The sequence below is a fragment of the Scleropages formosus genome, chromosome 16 (genome assembly GCF_900964775.1).
Source record: "Scleropages formosus chromosome 16, fSclFor1.1, whole genome shotgun sequence".
Taxonomy (NCBI): Eukaryota; Metazoa; Chordata; class Actinopteri; order Osteoglossiformes; family Osteoglossidae; genus Scleropages; species Scleropages formosus.
Window position 1 is genome coordinate 24,338,227 of NC_041821.1, and position 21,685 is coordinate 24,359,911.

General features: G+C 46.3%; 1 protein-coding gene across 1 annotated transcript in view; it reads right to left on the bottom strand.

The window, feature by feature from the left end:
• Window positions 1–21,685, bottom strand: part of LOC108933734 (catenin delta-2-like) — a 340,497-nt gene that overhangs the window by 23,057 nt on the left and 295,755 nt on the right. The window contains exon 19 of the mRNA XM_029259061.1: window positions 3,262–3,346. Within this exon, the coding sequence (XP_029114894.1) occupies window positions 3,262–3,346 (85 nt within the window). The remainder of the gene's footprint in view (window positions 1–3,261; window positions 3,347–21,685) is intronic.

A 21,685-nucleotide genomic window follows, 5' to 3' on the forward strand; every position in this document is an offset into this window, starting at 1 on the left:
AAAAAATTATGTTTTGAGAGAAATATGCTTGAAAGTAATTTTAACAATTAAGGATTCATTTTGTTAAGTAAAGAACCTAATTTTTTCCTTTTTAAAAAAAAAAAAAAAAAAAAATCTCCGGAACATAAATTAAAAATAACATTGTTATGCACTAGCTGTTTGATCATTCTAGTATGTGGTCTCCCACCATACAGTCATGTACAGATAATAAGAAATCCTTAATTCAGTCTTTGTGATTTTAGAGACCAGAGAGACAGCCAGAGCCAATGTGCAGTCAGCAGTGAGAGGTGGGGCCTACCTTTTATGTTTTATGAAAGTAAATAAAATATTGAAATAAGGTGATTTTTTTAAATTTAAATGTCTTCCACTTTGCTTTTCTGGAATATTACTGAAAAAAATATATTAAAAATACTGTAGTACATTAAACTGAACGGCCATTTCAGTATTCAGACACATGTGGATAACTTTAAAATCATACAAATAAGCCTTTGTATGTGATTGAGGGAGACTCTATACCTTTGTGTTGGGGGCCATTTGCTCCTGACACTGAGTTTCTGTTCTTTGGACTACCTGGGGATCAGCACTCAGTCATGACATTAAGACCACCCCCTGGTGGCTGACTGGCTTCCCAAGAGACTGCTAGCCCTTCACCCAGGCGAGGCAGCCTTCAGGTCTACACCTGTCAGCTTTCATTAACAGCTCTTGGTCACCCTGGATGGAGACTTCTGAGGTCAGCACCAGAATGGCCATAGTTCATTAAGTTAATGCCCTCTGAGCCAGAACTAAATTCAATCTATCAGTCTTCATGCTTTTATGTGACTATTTGATGTGTCATCGCACACTCCTTGCCATATAACGTGGGTTGAGGCTCTCTTCTCTTTAAACTTCAGTTAAAAGTCTATACTAAAACAGGCTTTAAAATAACACAAAGACATTTTTCACAGCTTGCACTGAGCACAGTTTCACACTGAACCTGTGTAAAGTGACATGACAGAAAATGGTGTTGATCTCTCAAGCTCATGTGTGGTGTAAATGTTCATGCACCTTGATTGACTTTATGATCATACCCAGATAGGCATTTACATAGCTGCTACTCTTGTATTGTATGTAAATGTTTGTGTACCTTTATAAAAAAAGGTGATCAGGATTAGTCTGTCCTGAGTTTTGTGCGATGAAAATCGATGCATGAAGTGGAAAGAAACAAACTAGGTTTACTTAAGAATCACATGTCTGCAGCTACAGTATGTCTCTCTTTCTCCTAATGTAATGCACAAATTGTATTTTTTCTAAGATGTACGTTGCTTTGGAGAAAAGCATCTGCTAAATGTATATGTAAATGTAAACGTAGACAATAACTGTTTCTGATTCGCTATGTGTTTTCCTTAGCAAAGTGTACATCACCAAGGTAATTTCTTTTCTTATTGTGAGTTTAAGAGAAATACGATCCAAGGTCCTGCACACTAATGAAAATCAAGTAAACTTCTGTAAAATGTGAAACATGGTATATGAGGGCACATCTCACTCTTTCATGCTTAAAGTAGCAACAGGTCCTGTGTGAAGAAGCCATCTATCTATCTATCTATCTATCTATCTATTTAGTTGACACTTTTCTCCAAAGTAGAAAAGTGATTTATCATTCTTTAGAGCTGGCAAATTTTACTGGAGCAATTCAGGTTAAGTACCTTGTTCAAGGGTAGTACAGCAAGAGAAGGGATTCAAACTTTGTTTGGAAGGCAACAATTGTAACAATTATGTCACCTGCTGTCCCGGTCTCTGCATCTTATTCTCTCTATGCATAGAATACAGAATAAGATGAGGTGCCACATGTGTGAGACAGTTCCTCAGTGGGATTGTCTCTTTTACTTTTCAATTCAATTCAATTTATTTTTGTAGAACACTCTTCGCCCCCAGTGACACAGAGCACTCAACAGAGCAATTTATTAATTTACCTAAATTTTAAGATTTTGTTTAGACTATTGCAATAGGAATAAAAATGTTTATTGTAACAGTTTGCAAGTACATTAAAGAACATACCCTCAATGTATTATGGGAATGATAGAGCCTAGACAAATTTCCAGAGTAGTGGACAACATGCTGCTCCATGATGTATAATTTTACATGGTAGAATAAATGTGTCAAAGTAGCACAGCATCAGAGTTTCCATGCATGAAAACATCTCCACATTCCACTTTTTAATGTTGTTTTTCCTGCTGAAGTCCAGAGGGCATTACTGTGCAACACTAAAGCAATACAATATGGGTGACAACAGTTCACTATGATTCACCTTTTATGCTCACATTGCTGTAATATTGTAGAAAAATCAGATATTTAACTCAGAAAGCTTCAGTCATGCTAATAACATAACAGTGATATACAGTTTATCTGAGCATGACCTGAGCTTCGGGAACCAGATATTCGAACAACTGAGCAGCCCAGTATTTCACAATATTTTTTAAATTTATTTCCCAGAATTTTCAAAAAAAGAAAACAGAGATAACTGGTAAAACTGAACAGAAATTTGAAGTGACTTACACGCACCTAACTTCTAATAACAGCATAATATTGTATTACAAAAGCAGTTTTGGTAAACCGGTGTTGTAAACATTTGTCATGCCCCCCTCGGCACAATGAGAAGCACCTGTGGCTGATCAAAGGACGGGCGCATAAAAGGGAGATGCTGAACACACGCAGATGTGGAACCTTGTTCAGTGTTGTTACTCACCTGCGTACCTTGCCTTTGCATTCCTGACTTCCCTGAGTCAGCGTCCTTCCTCTCGCCCACGTCCTCATCCTCCTCCTTGTTTCCCTGAACCCTCTCCCTTTGAACTTTGTCCACACATCGGTGACCCTTTGCCTGTTTTTTGACCACGTTTCCTGGATTGCCCCCTGAAAGCCCTTCCTGTGCTCTGCTCTTGGGTCTGACGCTCTCACCCCGGGGAATTCTGTGACAACACTACACTGTCCTGCAATATAACATGTACTTTTTATTGGTGAATTTTGCCATATTGTGTTTTGCTAAAACAAGATCAGTGCCCTGCCATAATTTAAAAATATACCACATATATCATACTGACTGGTCAATCACATGGTCGGCCTCCACTGTTAGTAATGCAAAGATGAACTGTAACAGTAACTTTTCTTGTCCTCCCAAGTGTGTAACTTCTGAACCAGGAAGTTAGCGGTGTTCCGGGAAAAGCAGTACCCTACCGGGTGCCCAGAAAGGTATGAGGGATATGAGGGATATAAGAGGGCAGGTGGTACCTTCTTGTAGAGGCTGCGCAGGTCTCTGTATTGCCACATGCTGTTGAGGACCTGAGAAGCTGCCTTCACCACTTTGGGCGAGTGCCTGTAGGGTAACACAAGTTTTATCTGTAAGTCAGTAATTTCAGAGGAGAGAAGAAGAAGACAAGAGCATTTGAACATCAGCCGTGACACTGGGGCATTATTCCTTAAAAGCCTTCACATTTATATTTAAATAATTTAAAATAAATATAATTTTAAAAGGGATTTTTAAAACTGTTAACTTTTTAATGTTAAATAATATATTAAATGTTGTTTAATATTTATATTAGAATGAAGGCAATCATACACCCATCACCCCTGCTCCCTGTTACTCCCTACAAAAGGCCCAAGCATTCCCAAGCCAATTCTTTGAGTATAATTCAGTGGTAAAATTCGCCTTAGATTCCGCAGCTCCACCAAAAACTAAACTTATTCAAACTGTAAGAAACTCGCTGTGGTTCAACACATCAACTTGTGCACTAAAGTTAGAATATCGTACATTAGAGCATAAATGGTGTTCAGCTAAACTAAACATTTATTATGTAGCCTGGTCCGATTGTCTAAGAAATTATAAAGCAATTTTTCATGCCAGATCCGAATACTACACAAAGTCAATTGATGAAAATCAGATGAATTCTCACTTCTTGTTTAATACCATCTCTTACTTAACTGGTAAACACAAAGATAAGCAACATGTTTACTAGAAGACAATTTTCTCCACAAAGACTTCCAATGGATACTGTGTAGTGTTATCAGCCCACAAACCTTATTCACCAAGGTGACTTACACTGCTGGATGCACTACTTACAATGGGTCACTCATCCATACATCAGTGAGACACACACTCTCTGTGTCACTCACATTCCATGGGGGAACCTGAACAGCATGTCTTCAGACTGTGAAAAGAAACCTACAGAGACATGGGGCAAACATGCAAACTCCCCACAGATTGAGCAGGGTTCAAACCCCTGTCCTCTCACACCACTCAGGTGCTGTGAGACAGCAGCACTACACACTGTGCTACCCATTATTGCTACTACTACTAATAATGAATTTATGTAGTTTTTCAATAATAAATTAGAGAATCCATAGTGCCCTCTAGTTTGGTCTTAGCCAGTGAAAGCGGTTCTGATAATGATAATATTAGTTTCTGTCCCCACCGTTTTAGTAATATAGTAATGTTTACATAATAACTGTTACTGCTAATTCGCTCTATGAAAGGTACTCCCCCACTAAATTACTGAAAGCTGCAGTTTCCTTGCTTGCAGAATCTATTGTCAATATTGTTAATACGTCATTAATACGTCGTTACTTAATGGCGATGTTCCAAAACCTTTTAAAATCGCCGTTATTAGACCCCTACCAAAGAAATCGAATCTGGATTGTAATAACCCATGTAATTATAGTCCCATCTCCAATCTACCATTTTATCCAAAATTTTAGAAAAGATTGTAGCTACTGAAATTGTAAAATATCTTAAGCATCATATTATATTTCAAACATTTCAATCCGGTTTCAGCATTGATCACAGAACTGAAACGGTGCTCACATGTGTTGTTAATGATATTCTAGTCTCTTCTAACACTGGTCAGATCACTCTTCTTATGTTACTGGACTTGAGTGCTACATTCAATACTGTAGATCATAGTATCCTACTAGGAAGACTTTAAAACCTAGTTGGACTAAGAGGTACTGTCCTGAAGTTGTTTGACTCGCATTTAGCTAACCGTGAACAATTTGAACTGAAATCTGATGACTGTACCACCTCCATCTCAACTATGGTTCAGTATGGTGCGCCACAGGGCTCTGTGTTGGGTCCATTGGTGTTTTCACTGTATATGTTACGATTTGGTGACATTATTCACAAACACAATGTGAATTTCCATTCGTATGCCAATGACACACAGCTATGTTTTGTTTAAGCCTGATGATCCATTACATGTGGTGTCTTTAGCTAACTGTTTTGCCAATATAAAATTACGGATGAGTAAAATTTTTTATCTCTAAATGCCAGTAAAACAGAGGTATTTGTGGTGGGTGGTGATGCCAAAACACTCGACAGAATCACACCAATCCTTGCCGCAAATGGTATTAATTTCAAGTGTACAGATTATGTCAAGGATTTGGGTATTCTATTGGATGGAAAGGTGTCATTTGTATCTAAAATAAATTCTTTGACTAAGTCCTGCGTCCTTCAGTTAAGAAACATAGCTAAATCACAGCGATTCCTATGTAGACAGGATGCTTAAAAATTGGTTCATGGTTTTGTTTCAAGCAGGCTGGACTATTGTAATGTTTTTTATCAGGTTGTCCACACCAGACTGCATTCAGGCTGCAGTTGGTACAAAATGCTGCTGCAAGAATTGTCACTAGAACTAGGACGTATGACCATATAACACAGGTACTTAAATTGTTGCATTAGCTCCCAGTCACATTTAGAGTTGATTATAAAATCCTACTTTTGACCTATAAGGCAGCACGTGGCATTGCTACAGCTTACCTTTGTGAGATTATTGATTCTTATATCCCAGGACGATATCTTCGTTCATTGGATGCAGGTTACCTTAAAGTTACCTTAAAGATGAATAAGACCTCAGTAGGAGGTCGCGCCTTTAGTTATCGAGCACCTAAACTGTGGAATACTCTACCAGTTACTGTCAGAAACGCCCCGTCTGTCTCTGTCTTCAAATCCAAGCTAAAGACTTACATGTTTACTCAGGCATTCCACCTCAAATTGTAATTCCACTTGGCTGTGCTTGTTTTTCCGACCACTATACCAATGCAAATTAAATTTATTTAAGTTAAAAATTACTAACTATTTCTTCTTGTTGAGCATTGTCTCCCTAAATAAGACCTGAGGAGGCCGGCCGGCAGTCACAGACGCACCCCCATGCCGACTGAAGATGATGACCAACTGCCATGTGTCATGCCTCGCAAGCTAAGCAGCAGCACCTAAGAGCAATTAGCAAGGCCAGAGATAAAGGCAGCACCATCCCAGCACAAGGCTGTGGAATCTTGCAACACTTTGGCTTGTGAATTTAGCAGTTCATCCCCTACGCCCTGTTCCTCGTTTCTGTGTTTACCTGGCTTTTGACCTCTGCTTGCTTTCCCTGGTTCTGAGTACTGTCTTGACCCCCGAAACGACGCTTGCACCCCAATCAACCAATGCCTGTCCCTAACCACCAATTTCGTCTGTCTCTGTGTTTGTTGGATACGGGATGACCTCACCCGCGCTTGGGTCCAAACCACCTACCTCCAGTCTTCCGTCTCTGTGACACCATGATGGACAAGGCATACCACGCTGAGCTGAGGATTCAAGCTACCATACAGCAACAATACCTTTATTACTTGTAAACTGGCTTAGAATTGTTATTTAATATAGAATGCACAGGAGGAGTGGGCAGCCACTCGCCCTTGGATCCCAAGAGGTTTTTTTCTCCCTTGATTTTTGTTTGGGAGTTTTTGTTTCCTCCATGGCCATAAGACATATTTATAGCTCTATAAAAGCATTATATTATGATAGTCGGTAGTCAACTGTCTTCTTTGTTTCTTTATCTGATGTATTTGTTTTTCGTGCCTTATGCCTGTGTTAAAGCACTTTGTGTCACTGGATGAGAAGAGCACTCTATAAAAATAAATTGAACTGAACTGAATTTAATGGAAATGATATTGATTCAGAAATAATAATTAAAAAGAATCAATGAGATTTAAAAATTCAACAGTAGTACCACAGCAGTACTTCATGCTACAAATCCAGCAGTGAGGTCTGGAGCACCATCCAGGTCCCTTAATTGAAATGCAACTGAGGCATCAAAATGCAATTAGCTTGAAGTAAACAGGAATGTCTGATCTGTTTAACATCACAGGCCCTTTTGTTTGTCACTTGTACAGACTGAATAAGTAATTATATTCCCTGTGGCATCATTGGAGAGAAATTACAGGTGTCACTGGAGTCGCCTGTCATTCACATACTAATATGAGCAATTGACAGGAACAGCTGCTAGTGTAGTGGTTAGTACTACTGTTTTTCCACCCAAGAGCTGCAGGTTTGATTCCAACTTCCCAGCTGTAGTAGTCTTGAGCAAGATACTTACACTAAAGTTACTTATGTGTAAAAAAACTGTAACCTTAACATTGTCAGTTGCTTTGGGGAAAAACATCAACTAAATGAAGAAATGGTGGTCAGGCAGTATTTTTCTTTAAAAAAAAGCTGTTTTCATTTTACTGTGATATTAACCTCACTGGGCAGATATATCGCCATGTCACACCCATCGCAATTATTTGTAAGCACTACTCAAAATCCGCAATAAAAACTCTCACTTTTCTAGTAATATTGATCAGATGGTTACACTCTATGTATAAAATTTCAGTGTTAAACAACTTTTTATCAATTTTTTCAGAGAAAGGGAGGCACGGTGGCACAGCAGGCTTGGCTGGGTCCTGTTCTCTGGTAGGATGGGGTTTGAGCCCTGCTTGGGGTGCCTTGTGGTGGACTGGCATCCCATCCAGGGTTTGTCCCCTTCCCGTCCTGCCCTGCGTCCTGTGTTGCCAGATTAGGCTCCAGTTTGCCATGACCTTGCTTGGGATGAGCGGTTCCCGATAGTGTGTGTGTTCAGAGAAATACACATTATGGTGCTGAATGTGCCAATTTCAATTCCTCCTTTATGGATGGAGGAATAAACCAAATCATGATTTAAATTGTTTAAAATTGCACTATGCGTTACCTCCTTTCAGATGCCTTGTAATGAAATGCAAGCCACAAAAGTAACACACAGACATCATGTACTGCATTCCATTCATAGCCCTAATACTCCCAAAAATAACTTAGCAGACAATATGACTCACGGCTATGTAATCTGCTAGAGCGACAAAAACGCAGTCAATTCACTTCAAACAGCAATGGTATTATTCCAGCTAGCTAACATAAAACTTAAGTGTAGGGAGGTAGTGTAGTAGTTAGACCTACCACCTTTGGCTCCAAAGGTGGCAGGTTTGATTCCTACCTCTAGCTGTAGTACCCTTGAGCAAGCTGTGTACCCTAAATTGCTCTAGTAAAATTACACAGCTGTATAAATGGGTCTCCTCCGTGAACCGCCACCTTATCGTGGTGGAGGGGTTTGAGTGCCTGAATGAGTCCAGGAGCTATGTTGTCTGGGGCTACATGCCCCTGGTAGGGTCTCCCATCGCAGACAGGTCCTGGATGACAGACGAGACAAAGCGCGGTTCAAAAACCCCTTATGACGAAAAAATCAAGGCGTCCGTTTACCCCGCCTGGTATGGGGTCACCGGGGCCCCACCCTGGAGCCAGGCCTGGGGGGGGGGGGCTCGCATGCGAGCGCCTGGTGGCCAGGTCTATGCCCACGGGGCCTGGCCGGGCTCAGCCCGAAGCCACAACGTGGAGCCGCTCTTCGGTGGGCTCACTACCTGCCGGAGAAACCGTAAGGGGCCGGTGCATTGTGATTTGGGCGGTGGTCGGGGCCGAGTGCCCGGCCGACCCAAACCTCGGGCGCCAACTCTGGTTTTTGGGACTTGGAATGTCACCTCATTGGCGGGGAAGGAGCCTGAGCTGGTGCGGGAAGTTGAGAGATACCGTCTAGATATAGTTGGGCTCACTTCCACTCACAGCTTGGGTTCTGGAACCACTCTACTCGATCGGGGGTGGACTCTCCACTATTCTGGCGTTGCCCAAGGTGAGAGGCGGCGGGCTGGTGTGGGCTTATTAATAGCCCCCCAGTTCAGCCGCCATGTGTTGGAGTCTACCCCGGTGAATGAGAGGGTCATCTCCCTACGCCTTCGGGTCAGGGAACGGTCTCTCACTGTCGTTTGTGCTTATGCGCCTAGCGGCAGTGTAGAGTACCCGGCCTTTTTAGAGTCCCTGGGGGGCGTGCTGGAAAGCGCTCCAACTGGGGACTCTGTCGTTCTACTGGGGGACTTTAACGCCCACGTGGGCAGCGACAGTGATACCTGGAGGGGCGTGATTGGGAGGAACGGCCTCCCTGATCTGAACCCGAGCGGTGAGTTGTTATTGGATTTCTGTGCTAGTCGCGGTTTATCCATAACAAACACCATGTTCATGCATAAGGGTGTCCACCAGTGCACTTGGCACCAGGACACCCTAGGTCGGAGGTCGATGATCGACTTTGTAGTCGTTTCTTCTGACCTTCGGCCATATGTCTTGGACACTCGGGTGAAGAGAGGGGCTGAGCTGTCAACTGATCACCACCTGGTGGTGAGTTGGATTCGATGGCGGGGGAAAAAGCTGGACAGACCTGGCAGGCCCAAACGCATAGTGAGGGTCTGTTGGGAACGTTCGGCGGAGGCCCCTGTCAGAGAGGTCTTCAACTCCCACCTCCGACAGAGTTTCAACCAGGTCCCGAGGGAGGTGGGGGACATTGAGTCTGAATGGACTATGTTCCGCTCCTCCATTGTCGGTGCGGCGGTTCGGAGCTGCGGCCATAAGGTCTCCGGTGCCTGTCGCGGCGGCAATCCCCGAACACGGTGGTGGACACCGGAAGTAAGGGATGCCGTCAAGCTGAAGAAGGAGTTCTATCGGGCCTGGCTGGCTCATGGGACTCCTGAAGCAGCTGACAGGTACCGACGGGCCAAACGGAGCGCGGCTCTGGCAGTCGCCGCGGCAAAAACTCGGGCTTGGGAGGAGTTCGGTGAGGCCATGGAGGAAGACTTTCGGTCTGCCTCAAAGAGATTCTGGCAAACCGTCCGGCGACTCAGAGGGGGGAAGCGGTGTTCCACGAACACTGTTTACAGTGGAAGTGGTGCGCTGCTGACCTCAGCTGAGGATGTTCTCGGGCGGTGGAAGGAGTACTTTGAGGATCTCCTCAATCCCTCCGACACGCCTTCCGTAGAGGAAGCTGAGGCTGGGGGCTCGGAGGGGGACTCGTCCATTACCCTGGCTGAAGTTGCTGAGGTAGTCAAAAAACTCCTCGGTGGCAAGGCTCCGGGGGTGGATGAGATCCGCCCCGAGTTTCTCAAGTCTCTGGATGTTGTGGGGCTGTCTTGGCTGACACGCCTCTGCAGCATCGCGTGGAGTTCGGGAACCGTGCCTCTGGACTGGCAGACCGGGGTGGTGGTCCCTCTTTTTAAGAAGGGGGACCGGAGATTGTGTTCCAACTACAGGGGGATCACACTCCTTAGCCTCCCTGGGAAAGTCTATGCCAGGGTACTGGAAAGGAGAATCCGACCGATAGTCGAACCTCGGATTCAGGAGGAGCAATGCGGTTTTCGCCCTGGCCGTGGAACACTGGACCAGCTCTATACCCTCACTAGGGTGTTGGAGGGTTCGTGGGAGTTTGCCCAACCAGTCCATATGTGTTTTGTGGACCTGGAGAAGGCATTCGACCGTGTCCCTCGTGGCATCCTGTGGGGGGTGCTTCGGGATTAAGGGGTTCGGGGCTCGTTGCTACGGGCTGTTCGTTCCCTGTATGACCGGAGCAGGAGCTTGGTTCGCATTGCCGGCAGTAAGTCAGACCTGTTCCCGGTGCATGTTGGACTCCGCCAGGGCTGCCCTTTGTCACCGATTCTGTTCATTATTTTTATGGACAGAATTTCTAGGCGCAGTCAGGGAACGGAGGGTGTCTGTTTTGGTGGCCGCGAGATCTCGTCTCTGCTTTTTGCGGACGATGTGGTCCTGTTGGCTTCATCAAGTCAAGACTTGCAGCGTGCACTGGGGAGGTTTGCAGCCGAGTGCGAAGCGGCGGGGATGAGAATCAGCACCTCCAAATCCGAGGCCATGGTTCTCAGTCGGAAAAAGGTGGATTGCTCCCTCCGGGTTAGGGGGAAGTTGCTCGCTCAAGTGGAGGAGTTTAAGTATCTTGGGGTCTTGTTCACGAGTGAGGGAAAAATGGAGCGGCAGGTCGACAGACGGATCGGTGCGGCGTCCGCAGTAATGCGGTCATTGTACCTGTCTGTTGTGGTGAAGAGGGAGCTGAGTCGTAAGGCGAAGCTCTCAATTTACCGGTCAATCTACGTTCCTACCCTCACCTATGGTCATGAACTCTGGATCATGACCGAAAGAATGAGATCGCGGATACAAGCGGCAGAAATGAGTTTCCTCCGCAGAGTGGCTGGGCGCACCCTTAGGGATAGGGTGAGGAGCTCAGTCACCCGGGAGGAGCTCGGAGTAGAGCCGCTGCTCCTCCGCATCGAGAGGAGCCAGTTGAGGTGGCTCGGGCATCTGTTCCGGATGCCTCCTGGACGCCTCCCTGGGGAGGTGCTCCGGGCTTGTCCCACTGGGAGGAGGCCTCGGGGCAGACCCAGGACACGTTGGAGAGACTATGTCTCCCGGCTGGCCTGGGAACGCCTTGGGGTTCCCCCAGAGGAACTGGAGGAGGTGTGCGGGGAGAGGGAGGTCTGGAGTACTCTGCTCGGACTGCTGCCCCCGCGACCCGGCCCCGGATAAAAGCGGAGGAAGATGGATGGATGGATGTATAAATGGGTGAAAAATTGTTACCTTAACACTGGAAGTTGCTTTGGAGAAAAGCATCAAATAAATATGTGTACACTTTTTATGAACTCTTCTCTTTAGCAAATTTAATGTAAAAGTATGTGCGAACAACTCCAATTAGAAGTATTATTAGTCCAATTTTTACACTAGATTTTATGTAAGACAGAGATGCACGAAAGGTTGGAGACTTTTCAACACATCAGTGAAATATGCGTTGCCTCCTTTCAGATGCCCTGTAATGAAACGCAAGGCACAAAAGTTGCTCATATTAGTATGTGAATTAAATAATTCATTAAATAATATGCATTTAAACCATTCAATAACGATGTTCAAAATTTACTTCATTATTTATAAGCTTACATCTTAGTCTTTTGCTAGAGCAATTAAGTACCTGTTCGAGGGTCATGGAGAAGAAGTACAGACTGGAACTTACTGTATGTTCAGCAAACGGGAAGTAACATCTCTAACCTGTCTCCAGAAGTCTGTAGGTTATCAATTCTAGTTCCAATGTGACAGATTGAGCTCCCCCCATCTCTCAAACTGCTGAATCCCTTTAAAAATCCACAAAAGTTCCCCTACCAACTATTCTCCTGAGCTCTCAACAGCTCTACAAATTTGGATCACACCGTCACTCAGAATCATGTTTGAATTTCATATCAGACTCATCCCTATAGGCACATCATAAGCACTAATTGTGTTTCAACAATGTAAATGTAATTATAAAAGTGGGTGTTGCCATGTGCTATACTGAGGTGGTGTAACCACGCTGGGCACAAAAAAGCCCTTGTCATGCACTTTTACAGTCTTTCCATGACAACTTGCTACACAAGTCTGAGAGTTCAGAACAACTCAAAACAAAAACTCATGAATAAAAGACCACGAACCTACTCTTTACAGCCCATTAAGAGCACAACATGTGAAAGGAGGAAGAATGCAAAATGCTTCAGTAGAAACCAAAGCCCATTTACTCATCCAGGTTAAAAGTTCAAACTGTCTTTTTATGATGCCCCGAGTCCTGAAATCTAAGCGAGGTTCAAGGTAACCTTGGCCCAGCTACACGCATATAATTCCACTGGAAGAAGTGACCACTTAGCATGCCCTTCTGCCAGCTTTGCTGTTCTTTATCGGATGCTGGCTCAACTCCTGAAGGAGGACTATTACCGTGAGCTCAGGCTTTTAATATCCCAGCTCCAGATGAGCCCTTTAATCACACCAGCTACTCAGAGCCCACTGTTGGCCCTGTGCATCTGTGTGCAGCAGCGGCTTCTTTTTGCCATCAGTAACAGCCAAGGGCCTTTAACAGAAGGAACTGTGCTTGAGGGGGCCAGAGCAGAAACCAGAAGAATATTCTCAAGATGAAGACAAGAAAAGGAAGAACAACATTAAAACAAGACCATTTTCAACTGCTTAACTACATTTGTTCATTTAGCAGATAATTTTCTCCAAAGCAACTGACAATAATTATTCACTACTGCTTATCTAACATCTTGCAGAACATGGCGCCAGCGCGAGGCGACGTGTTGATTACTTCTCCTGGCAGACTTGTTAGTTCAGTGTATATTATTTTGTTTGTGTCACTATTCCTAAAGCCAGTTTACTCTCTTATTACTTATGACCGCCAAACACTTCTGCAAATACGTGAAACAGTGCGATTAGACGCAATTCTTGGAGTTAGAGAGCCAAACTCGCTACTTTCGCTATACCGCGAACAACATCATGACCGCGTCCCACCTGAGACCACAGAGAAGACGTGATCTCGGAAATGGGGCTGCAGGGCCGGTGTTCAGGTGAGAGCGAAACACCGCAGGCTACGACCTCCGATGCCCAGCATTTTCCTGTCCAACGTTCAGTCTCTGGACAACAAACTGGACGATCTCAGAGGGCGACTTAAATTCCAAAGAGATTTACGGAACTGCTGTGTTTCCTGCTTTACAGAGACGTAGCTCACTGCCAGCACACCGGACCACGCGGTCCAGCCTGAGGGCTTCTCAATTTACCGTGCAGATCGGACTGATTAATCGGGGAAAAAGAGAGGGGAGGGGTATGCTTTCTTATTGACAATGCATGGTGCACGAATGTGGAAATGATTGCACAGAACTGCACTCCGGACCTTGAATATCTACTGATCAAATGCCGACCATTCTACTTGCCCAGGGAGTTCTTAGCTGTGCTCATGGCCGCCGTTTACATCCCACTCCAAGGGAACACACACAGAACGCTGAACAAACTGTACCACGTCGTTACTAAGTACGAGAACAAGCACCCAGATGGACTGTTCATTATCTCTGGGGACTATAACTAAGCTGATTTCAGGAACACGTACCTTTAGCTGAGTCACCATCTGCAAAGCTGCTGGTCCGGACGGAATTTCAGGGCGAGTTTTAAAAACATGCAGTGAGCAATTGGCTACTGGCTTCACAGACATATTTAACACCTCCTTAAAAAGCTCAACTGTACCCACTTGTTTCAAAAACACCACCATCATCACCGTTCCTAAGAAGAACAAAGTGAGCTGCCTTAATGACTATCGCCCGGTGGCACTGACCCCCATTGCAATGAAATGCTTTGAGAGGCTGGTGCTGGGCCACATTAAGGACACCAACCCAGACACTCTGGACCCACTGCAGTTTGCCTACTGCCACAACAGATCCACTGAAGACACGATATCACACACACTTCACACCATTCTGTCTCACCTGGATAATAAAAACTGCTGTGCAAGGCTATTGTTTGTAGACTATAGCTCAGCATTTAACACTGTCATCCCAACCGAGCTGATCCAGAAACTACTAGGGCTGGGACTGAGTGCCGCACTGTGCAATGGGATCCTGGATTTCCTCACCAACAGACCCCAGCATGTGCGGATTGGCAGTAATACCTCCTCCCCACTGATCCTCAACACTGGCATTCCATAAGGAGGCGTCCTGAGCCCAGTGCTATACTCCCTGTTCACACATGATTGTGTGGCCAGTCACAGCTCCAACACCATCATAAAGTTTGCTGACCATTGTGGGTCTCATCACCAGCAACCATGAGACGGCCTACAGAGAGGAGGTGAGGCTCCTGGCAGAGTGATGCCAGGACAACAACCTGTCTCTCAATGTCAGTAAAACTAAGGAGTTGGTGATTGACTTCAGGAAACAGGATACGGTTCAGGCACCCATCTAGATAGGAGGGGACATTGTAGAGAGGTTCAACAGTTTCAAATTCCTTGGGGTCACTGTAGCACGCCGAGGTGGCCCGGGGAGGGGGCGGAGACGGGGCAAAGCAGCCACAGCTGGGGCTGATTTCACTCCCTATTTCTTCCCCGGTGCCCAGCAGTAGAGAGAAGAGACCGAGGAGGAGAACGAGACAGAGGCGAACACAAACCCAATCCCTGAGACGACGCCCGCGTCCCGACTAACCCGACTCTCCCAGCGCCCCCTGACCAGCACGAAGCCTCTCCCTACCTGTTCCCTGGTCCCCCTTTCCCGTCTCCTTCCTTCTTCCCTGTATAAGGGCAAATAAAAGCCCACTGTAATGGGCAACTGCATCTCTTGTCTCCTGCCTCGTCTCTTACAGTCACCCTCACTGCCAAACTCACATGGACTGAGCACACAGCATCAACCATCAAAAAGGCACATCAACGCCTCCACTTCCTCAGGCGTCTGAAGAAAGCCAGGATGTCCACTACACTCCTCACCACTGTCTACAGGTGTGCTGTGGAGTACGCCCTCACAGGGTGTATTACATCCTGGGGTGGCAGCTGCTTTATACAGGACAAGAAAGCCCTACAGAGGGTGGTCAAAATGGCTCAGGAAATCATCGGCATACAGCTACCAGCAGTACAGGACACCTACACCACACGCTGCCTCAGATAGACGATGCGCATCATGAGAGACCATAGTCACCACGCACGGACACTTTTCTCTTACCTACCATCTGCAAAACGGCTTAGGTCTATTCGAACCCGCACAGCTAGGTACAGAAACAGCTATTACCCCACTGCTGTAAGGGTATACAACACTAACCAGTGTGCTACCTTTAGTAACTAGAGTTGGACTGCTCCACTCAAGCACATTGGTAAATTACACTGCCACTTTAAGCATTTTCATTCTCTTGTTCTGAGTTCTGACTGTCAACTGGCATTACTGTTACTACTGTTACCATTATTTATTGCTATTGCTGTTGCACTACTCACTGTCATTGTCGTTGTTTTGTTTGTGCAGTATTTCTATTGTCTTTGTCCATAGTCTGTGGAGAAGCATTCAAGAAGATTTTCATGATACATGTACATGGTACTTCTATCTATGACAATAAACTTGAAACTTGAACTCTTTATCCAGAATTAAAGGACGGTGAACTCCCTGCAGTCATTCACTCATCTGCACAGGAAAGCAATGTAACAACCATACACACACACACACAAAATGTAGAGTCATCATTTGAAACACATGTCATCAGACTGTGGGAGGAAACCAGAGCACCTAGAGGAATCCAATATGGACTCGGGGAGAGCAAGCAAACTTCACACAAACTCACCCAGGTTCAAACTGTTGTCCAAGCACACCACATTGGAGCTGTGAGGGAGGCGAAGACACTCAACTTGTGACTCTAAACACAATGTCTGAAGCAGTTTGAACATCTTTATCATAATTCTACTTTTGGATACTGCCCAAATTCTGAGACAGGAGGAATGGGAAGGTATGAGGGGGACAGAAAGAACCCTCATAAGGAATCCTATGGGAATTCAATAATGTGGATAATGTGGCATGGGGCTGGCATTTGAGAAGTACTTTACTCTATTTACTGTAACAAAGTTAATGCACTGTAAAGCGCTCTGGATCTCAGTGAATTGGACCCAGATAAAATCTCAATGAACGCAGGAACCCAACAAGGCAGAACTGCGCGAAGAGGAGACTCTGCAAGCGACCAGAGCACACTTCTCTGACTTTTGCAATGATAAAGAACAGCGCTGCTTCTATAAGCCCTACATCAAGTGTGGCTGGAAACGTGTCCACATTCTCTAAAAACATTAAATATTTACCACCAATAAATAACACAGGGGAGCGCAGCAGTGTAGCAGGTTTGGCTTGTTCCTGCTCTCTGGTGTGTCCCCTCCCCCTCCAGCTTTGCACCCTGTGTTGCCGGGTTAGGCTCTGACTTGCCGCAATCCCACTCGGGACAAGCGGTTTCAGACAGTGTGTGTGTGTGGGGTCAACACACAGCACTCCTCACTGAAGATGGAACAAAGCAAATAATGACAGGCTCAGTTACAGCTTTTCCTTTCCACAGGTGTTATGTAAATATTCCAAGAGTTTGTCACCAAGCCATACAACTCAACGAGATACGTGAGAATTACATCAAAATATATAACAGATATAACACATCACTGGGGAACCTTCAACTCAGGTGATGGCAGAATTGACTAGATGAAGGCTCTGCACTTGAGCCATATCATCCTTTCAGGACATGATATTTACCACATAGCTTTCTGTTGAGAAGGCAAATTACATGTATTATGTAACATTATGTATGTAATACATATCTACAGGACTTATGCAAAGGCATATACAAATAAACATACACATATATAAATACAAAATGTGTGTATTCAATAAAACCTGGGGAAAAAAATCTAGGAAAAAAAGATTAGAGTGTAAAATTATATATGGATCGATACATATTCATATTGGTTCTGACTTTCCCAGTGTCATGGTTGCGCTTCGCGAGGACGGACTCAAGTGCAGAGTTCGTAAGCAGATGTTTAATAAAGCCAAATCGGAATCCAAAAGCAAAGTCAGGGAACAGGCGTGGGTCAGACGATCAGCAAACGGTACAGAGGGCTAGACAAAGAACGAGGTCAGGAACGTACAGGCAAAGGTCGATATCGGAAGAGGTTCACTGTGGCACGGCTCGAGAGGAAACAAAGAATAAAAAACAAGGTTCCGCGTCTGGGCTTCCTCGGCTTCCCTCTTTGGGAACGGCAGGTGTCGCTGATGTGCCGGCTGCGGGGGACGTGACACCCAGTATCATCTAATTACTGCATGTGGACTTTTGTATGGAGTATGCTGTGCATTGAGTCTGTGAATTTATAATAAGGATTACACAGCTAAATGTGAAAGCAATTTCAGAGCTCTCATGGTGTAAAAGATAAAAATGGTCAGTTGTGTATACTTGAGAATTGCACCCTGTGACATTGTTATTAATCATTCATTACTGATAATCCCTTGTCCAGTGCAAGATTGTGGTGGTCCAGAGCCTATCCTGGAAATATAGGGAGTGAGACAGTATACTTTATGGATGGGGTACCTGTCTATCACAGAGAAATGACAGAGTCACTCACACACTATGGGTATTTTAGAGTCACCAATTCACTTGAAATACACATCTTTAAATCGTGGGAGGAAATTGTAGACCTGGAAGAAACCCGCATGCATTTGGAGAGAATATGTGAACTCCACAAAAACTAAATTGGATTCAAACTGAAGTCTGAATACACAGCCCAAGTGCTAAGGCTAGAGCACTACCTCCTTTCAGTTCTTTATGCATTTGCACAATTGCGTAATTTCACTATGGTAGAGCCCCTACTTATAAACTTATTTGTGACTGAGAGTTTCTTGGTTGCTCAATAAGTTTGTTGATCAAATGTGACACGGAAGGAGCCATGTGCTCATCTCTGTAATTCTGTTTGTAATTCTGTTTGCAGATACTCCGTAAAGGATGAAATGCAAAATGCACTCTTATTTTGGAGTTCTACATAACTTTGGATCTGCATCTGCTAAATGTGAATGTCAGCAGTTCTGCATTTCGGATGGGAACAAGGAAATGGACCCTCTCTGTCCCACACTGCGCAGCTTACATTTATTCATTTAGCTGATGCTTTTCTCCACAGCGACTTACATTGTTAAGGTATTTACAATTATTTACTTGTTTATGCAGCTACTATACAGATACATACTACAACAATTTTAGGGTAAGTATCTTGCTCAGGGGCGTAGCTACGTGGTGGCCATGGGTGGCCAGTGCCACCCCTGACTGAAGCTTGGCCACCCCTCTGGCCACCCCCGTTGTACAAAGCACTCTGACCACACTGACAGGTGACTTTATTCATCGCTCAAACTTGTACGATACACATAGTGTTCTGTGTGGCACGATTAGGCTGAAGAGCTGTGAACTGCCCGCACGGCACAAACCTGTGTGTAGGAGGGAGGAGTAGTAGCGGTAAAACTGAATTTCGGTACCGTTACTCCAGCCAAGTACTGCATAAGTGAGCAACGCAAGGGGATACGGTGATCAAGAGAGTAAAAATCAGTGTTGTTCACCTACATTTCACTACCATTTCATGAAAGTTTGTTAAAGTTGAGGTACTGCGGTGTTTCATCATGAGAAACCAACGTTTGCTTAGTATCGCGTAACTTAGCTATGTTAGCTAAAGTTACTGCAGCTGCTAGCTAACTAAATTTTAAAAATAATGTTACCACATAAATGTTATTACATACGCTTACATTATGTCTCTCACTGTTTTTTGTAAGTCACCAAAAGCTAACTACATGCCCCTGGTAGGGTCTCCCATCGCAGACAGGTCCTGGATGACAGACGAGACAAAGCGCGGTTCAAAAACCCCTTATGACGAAAAAATCAAGGCGTCCGTTTACCCCGCCTGGTATGGGGTCACCGGGGCCCCACCCTGGAGCCAGGCCTGGGGGGGGGGGGCTCGCATGCGAGCGCCTGGTGGCCAGGTCTATGCCCACGGGGCCTGGCCGGGCTCAGCCCGAAGCCACAACGTGGAGCCGCTCTTCGGTGGGCTCACTACCTGCCGGAGAAACCGTAAGGGGCCGGTGCATTGTGATTTGGGCGGTGGTCGGGGCCGAGTGCCCGGCCGACCCAAACCTCGGGCGCCAACTCTGGTTTTTGGGACTTGGAATGTCACCTCATTGGCGGGGAAGGAGCCTGAGCTGGTGCGGGAAGTTGAGAGATACCGTCTAGATATAGTTGGGCTCACTTCCACTCACAGCTTGGGTTCTGGAACCACTCTACTCGATCGGGGGTGGACTCTCCACTATTCTGGCGTTGCCCAAGGTGAGAGGCGGCGGGCTGGTGTGGGCTTATTAATAGCCCCCCAGTTCAGCCGCCATGTGTTGGAGTCTACCCCGGTGAATGAGAGGGTCATCTCCCTACGCCTTCGGGTCAGGGAACGGTCTCTCACTGTCGTTTGTGCTTATGCGCCTAGCGGCAGTGTAGAGTACCCGGCCTTTTTAGAGTCCCTGGGGGGCGTGCTGGAAAGCGCTCCAACTGGGGACTCTGTCGTTCTACTGGGGGACTTTAACGCCCACGTGGGCAGCGACAGTGATACCTGGAGGGGCGTGATTGGGAGGAACGGCCTCCCTGATCTGAACCCGAGCGGTGAGTTGTTATTGGATTTCTGTGCTAGTCGCGGTTTATCCATAACAAACACCATGTTCATGCATAAGGGTGTCCACCAGTGCACTTGGCACCAGGACACCCTAGGTCGGAGGTCGATGATCGACTTTGTAGTCGTTTCTTCTGACCTTCGGCCATATGTCTTGGACACTCGGGTGAAGAGAGGGGCTGAGCTGTCAACTGATCACCACCTGGTGGTGAGTTGGATTCGATGGCGGGGGAAAAAGCTGGACAGACCTGGCAGGCCCAAACGCATAGTGAGGGTCTGTTGGGAACGTTCGGCGGAGGCCCCTGTCAGAGAGGTCTTCAACTCCCACCTCCGACAGAGTTTCAACCAGGTCCCGAGGGAGGTGGGGGACATTGAGTCTGAATGGACTATGTTCCGCTCCTCCATTGTCGGTGCGGCGGTTCGGAGCTGCGGCCATAAGGTCTCCGGTGCCTGTCGCGGCGGCAATCCCCGAACACGGTGGTGGACACCGGAAGTAAGGGATGCCGTCAAGCTGAAGAAGGAGTTCTATCGGGCCTGGCTGGCTCATGGGACTCCTGAAGCAGCTGACAGGTACCGACGGGCCAAACGGAGCGCGGCTCTGGCAGTCGCCGCGGCAAAAACTCGGGCTTGGGAGGAGTTCGGTGAGGCCATGGAGGAAGACTTTCGGTCTGCCTCAAAGAGATTCTGGCAAACCGTCCGGCGACTCAGAGGGGGGAAGCGGTGTTCCACGAACACTGTTTACAGTGGAAGTGGTGCGCTGCTGACCTCAGCTGAGGATGTTCTCGGGCGGTGGAAGGAGTACTTTGAGGATCTCCTCAATCCCTCCGACACGCCTTCCGTAGAGGAAGCTGAGGCTGGGGGCTCGGAGGGGGACTCGTCCATTACCCTGGCTGAAGTTGCTGAGGTAGTCAAAAAACTCCTCGGTGGCAAGGCTCCGGGGGTGGATGAGATCCGCCCCGAGTTTCTCAAGTCTCTGGATGTTGTGGGGCTGTCTTGGCTGACACGCCTCTGCAGCATCGCGTGGAGTTCGGGAACCGTGCCTCTGGACTGGCAGACCGGGGTGGTGGTCCCTCTTTTTAAGAAGGGGGACCGGAGATTGTGTTCCAACTACAGGGGGATCACACTCCTTAGCCTCCCTGGGAAAGTCTATGCCAGGGTACTGGAAAGGAGAATCCGACCGATAGTCGAACCTCGGATTCAGGAGGAGCAATGCGGTTTTCGCCCTGGCCGTGGAACACTGGACCAGCTCTATACCCTCACTAGGGTGTTGGAGGGTTCGTGGGAGTTTGCCCAACCAGTCCATATGTGTTTTGTGGACCTGGAGAAGGCATTCGACCGTGTCCCTCGTGGCATCCTGTGGGGGGTGCTTCGGGATTAAGGGGTTCGGGGCTCGTTGCTACGGGCTGTTCGTTCCCTGTATGACCGGAGCAGGAGCTTGGTTCGCATTGCCGGCAGTAAGTCAGACCTGTTCCCGGTGCATGTTGGACTCCGCCAGGGCTGCCCTTTGTCACCGATTCTGTTCATTATTTTTATGGACAGAATTTCTAGGC